At 36.2% G+C, this 4,260-nt stretch overlaps 1 protein-coding gene across 1 annotated transcript; it reads left to right on the forward strand.

Annotated features, from left to right (window-relative positions):
- The first annotated feature begins 95 nt into the window (after window positions 1-95).
- LOC133869575 (protein SRG1-like) lies at window positions 96-3,074 on the forward strand. Its single transcript, XM_062306614.1, has 4 exons — window positions 96-359; window positions 506-750; window positions 1,401-1,725; window positions 2,646-3,074. Exons 1-4 carry the CDS (start codon window positions 99-101, stop codon window positions 2,910-2,912), a joined length of 1,098 nt encoding a protein of 365 aa, XP_062162598.1. The 5' UTR covers window positions 96-98; the 3' UTR covers window positions 2,913-3,074.
- The last annotated feature ends 1,186 nt before the right edge of the window (window positions 3,075-4,260 follow it).

The following is a 4,260-nucleotide window of genomic DNA, read 5'->3' on the forward strand; positions in this document are numbered from 1 at the left end:
GTACATTTTCTTTTTATAGAAACTTTTCTCCTGTGATTCAGTTCTCCTGTGATTCAGTTGCCTCGCTATATGTATATATATGTACCATCGATCACACCATGGCTGTGTACGTAGGTAAAGCAATGGCATCATCACATTTAGTCCTGAGCATAGAGGAGGAGCTCGCTAAAAACCCCCACAGCAAAGTCGTCCCTGAACGCTTTGTCCGGCCGGTTGATCATCAGGACCCTCCAGCTCTTCTAGGAGCCCTCTTCCCTGCAATCCCCACAGTTGATATGAAAAAACTGGTGTCTGTGGAAACCAAAGACTCTGAAACAGACAAGTTGAAAACAACTTGCATGGAATGGGGGCTCTTTCAGGTCGATCTCCTTCTCAAATTTTTTTAATTTTTTTTTTAGTTTTCAGTTAATGACCAAATATGAATTGAAGTTAAGTTTTATCATTTTCTACTCCCGTAAACGACGTAGTAGCAGTTGTTTTATATATATTATTCTTGTACGTACAGTTGGTGAACCACGGAGTCAGCTCTTCACTCTTGGAGAAGCTGAATCAGGAGATTGAAGAATTCTTCAAGCTTCCCTTGGAAGAAAAGATGAAGTTCAAGGTAAGACCAGGAGATGTTGAAGGCTACGGAACCGTGGTCCGATCTGCTGATCAAAGACTTGATTGGGGTGATAGGGTCTATATGATAACAAATCCTATTCATAGAAGAAAGCCATATCTCTTCCCACAACTCCCTTCATCTTTCAGGTTCTCTCTCATTTATCTCTATTTTCTTTTTAAATAACCGGGGTAACTAGATCCCGGGACACCTTGCAAAACATCCCCTCCACACGAGTTTGAATAAAGCTCTCGAGCTTTTACCTATGGGTAGCTCTAAAAAAACCTGATGATTCATAATTAAGGTATGTACGTACTAGAGCCAAATGATATATCACTTGAGCCAACCCGTTGAGTTCTCTCATGCATCTATCTTTTTCTTTTTGGGGAATACCTATGGGGATGTTTGGGTGTCATACCCAACTCAACTTTTTTCTCATTTTTTTAAAAATCATGTTTGCTGGCCTCCAACTCATTTTCTTTCGGGTTCTGATCTCTCTCATTTATCTTTTTATTATTATTACCGAGATAACTTGATCCCCGGAACACCGTGCAAAGCTTTTATTTCACACGAGTTGGATAAAGTTCAAGCTTTTACGAGCTTGCGTCATAGCTCTAAAGATTTGTTTGAACTCAAATGGATCGAGTCGAACACCTGATGCTTCATGAAATATCAAAACCAAATGACTTACCACTCGAGCCAACCCGGCCGTTAATGCATGTTCTCTCATTTATCTTTTTCTTTTGGGGGAATCCGGGAATACCTATATATATAATCTATTCATCTTTTTTTTCACTAGAGAAACTATGGAGGCTTACTTAAAGGAGTTGCAAAAGCTTGCGATGACACTGTTGGAGCATCTGGGAAAGGCCCTAATGATAGAAATGAGAGAGATGAAGGAGATGTTTGATGATGGGATGCAATCTGTGAGGATTACATACTATCCTCCATGCCCACAACCAGAGCAGGTTATGGGTATCACGCCTCACTCCGACGCAACCGGCATCACCATCCTTCACCAAGTTAATGGAGTCGAAGGTCTTCAACTGAAGAAAGATGGTGTATGGATTCCTGTAAACTTCCATCCAGATGCCTTTGTTGTAAACGTAGGAGACGTTTTGGAGGTTTGGTTCTTCTTTTTCTCTTCCTCCTTTTCAAAAGTTAGATAAGAAAAAAAATAAAAACATGTGCTAAAATAGGATCTAGTTTACTTTATTTGCTAGAATAATTTTCAAACATGGTATCTTCTTTGGTTTTAATTCAAACTTGTTCATAAAATAATAAAAATAAATAAATACAAAAGGTTCGTGACCAAGACCAACACATATATGGCATTAAAATCTGTCACATGGAGATGCTCCCTCTTTTGCGCACTAACTGCGAGTCGAGGGGAATTGAGATCTTCCCGTCACAGTAAGGGCATTGACATATATATATATAACCATTATTTCAACCCAGTGCACGTTTTGTGTGTTGAGCAATGCCCAAAAATACAGCAAGACACAAATAGGATTGGTCCAGTGAAAGGTGATTGCCTGATTGGAGCTTTAAAGCCATATATGGCAGCCCTCACCAGGGATAATAGTCTTTCTTAGATAGTCTTAATCCAATTTTACGTTGTTTTATAAGACAAAACTATTAATTCTATATATATGAGTAGGTGGAGGCGAATATTAGATATATTTCTCTATCCACCCGCATTTGTACAGATAATGGATATAGAGCTGCCCACCCAAGGTTAGGGGCCGAAAATCCACCCATAATCCATGTGGATGAGCAAATAGCGGATATAGGACAGTTTTTAACCGTCCACCTGAACACCACTCACACAGCCTGCCCTGCATTTAACACTAGAAATTAGAGCTCTCTAACAACAATTCCTTGCATACGTACAAAATTGGTGTTATATGACGACAACGTAATATAATAAGCTTGTAAATTCACCAAAAAATGAACCAAGAAACAATAAACAAGAACTAGTGTATGTCTATCATGTCTAATATCTACTAGTTCCTGTATAATGTGTGCATGCTTAATTTTGCAGATTTTGAGCAATGGGCTCTACAACAGCGTCGAGCACAGGGTAAATGTAAACACAACGAAAGAGAGGATCTCTATTGCTTTGTTCTTCAACCCGAAATTTGAGGCAGAGATTGGACCAGCAACTACTTTGTTAAATCCAAACAAGCCACCATTATTTAGAAGGGTCGGAATGGAAAAGTATGTCAAGGATTTCTTCTCCCGGAGGCTCAATGGAAAGACATACTTAGAGCATATGAGGATCAAAACTGAAGGCAACAGTAGTGCTTAATTAGTTGATGGCCAAACTGATGTAGTACATATGTTGTGGTTACCTTGCATCGATCGATCGTGTGCTTTCCCAGTGGTGGACGACCCCAATACTGTATATCGATCATAGGTGAAATAATTGAGATATATATTTAACACAATCAAATAATATATATATATATATATATATATATATATATATATATATATATATATATATATATATATAAATAGACAACAAGATAACCAAAACTCCTCTATACATGGATCAAGTTTGTTTTACACAACATTATCTACAAAGTTCGAATATAAATTCCTAATGTTATACAACTAAAGATTATAATAATTAAGAGACATTTGAAATCATTATGATTTCATTGTACTATGCCAATTCTTTCTTTCTTTCTTTCTTTTTTTCCTTTTTTTTTTTTTTTTTTTTTTCATTCATCAATCATTTTGCATCTTATATCATAACCAAAATCAAAAGCCCACAATCTTGTGCATTTTTTTTTCTTAGGTTTTCTCATCCTTCCACATTTTCTCATATTGTAACGTCCTGCCCTTTTACAAAAAGGCATAAGTAAAAATTTTGATTTCCACGTGACATTACTACATGTCGACATCATCAAAGTTAAGAATTGACAGCGGAATATATATATATTTTTTTTTCTTAACAACTGGGAACATAACACTTTAGAGCTGACTAAATTACCTTATTATATTAAAATACAAATTAACCATGTGTTCTAATATCATAAATACATACAAAGCAATAATATATGTGCCACATGCGGCACTTAATAATAAATAACTATTGTTTTATCCAACCTATTAAATATGACATATCAACATAACAAGTCTCAAATAAAATTAACATAATAATTCTAGTCATTCCATCCTTTATTCGGACCTGCATAAACTTGCATGTAATTGTGGTTATCACCATAATCAGATACTGCGGTCAAGTGAGTCACCAGCTTCTAATAACATAATGAAATACTGAATTATTTAAAAGTACATCATACAACATAATAATGACAGCTATATATATGCATAATCTCATTTACTCAGTTTTGCATCAAGACTTAAACCGGCCCTCAGTCTTTACCTTAGGACTTTAACCGTTGGTCTTATTATTAGTTATTGCCTTAAAGACTTAAACTATGGTCTTATTATTATTGGTGATTAATTAGTGCCTGGTGACTCTAACCACCTTTGGTCTTATTTGAACATATGGTATGAATCAGCATTGTCTTGGGACTTTAACTGTCAGTCTTTGCCATGGGACTTTAACCTTTAGTCCTCAAACATTAATTAGTGCCTTGGGACTTTAACCTGCAGTCTTTGCCTAAAGACGTTAACCATTAGTC

Source organism: Alnus glutinosa, chromosome 5 (assembly GCF_958979055.1).
Source record: "Alnus glutinosa chromosome 5, dhAlnGlut1.1, whole genome shotgun sequence".
Classification (NCBI taxonomy): Eukaryota; Viridiplantae; Streptophyta; class Magnoliopsida; order Fagales; family Betulaceae; genus Alnus; species Alnus glutinosa.

Coding starts and splice junctions, on each gene's coding strand:
- LOC133869575 (XM_062306614.1), top strand. CDS start 99: ATGGCTGTGTACGTAGGTAAAGCAATGGCATCATCACATTTAGTCCTG. Junction 360..505: donor TGGAATGGGGGCTCTTTCAG/GTCGATCTCCTT, acceptor TTGTACGTACAG/TTGGTGAACCACGGAGTCAG. Junction 1,726..2,645: donor ACGTAGGAGACGTTTTGGAG/GTTTGGTTCTTC, acceptor TTAATTTTGCAG/ATTTTGAGCAATGGGCTCTA.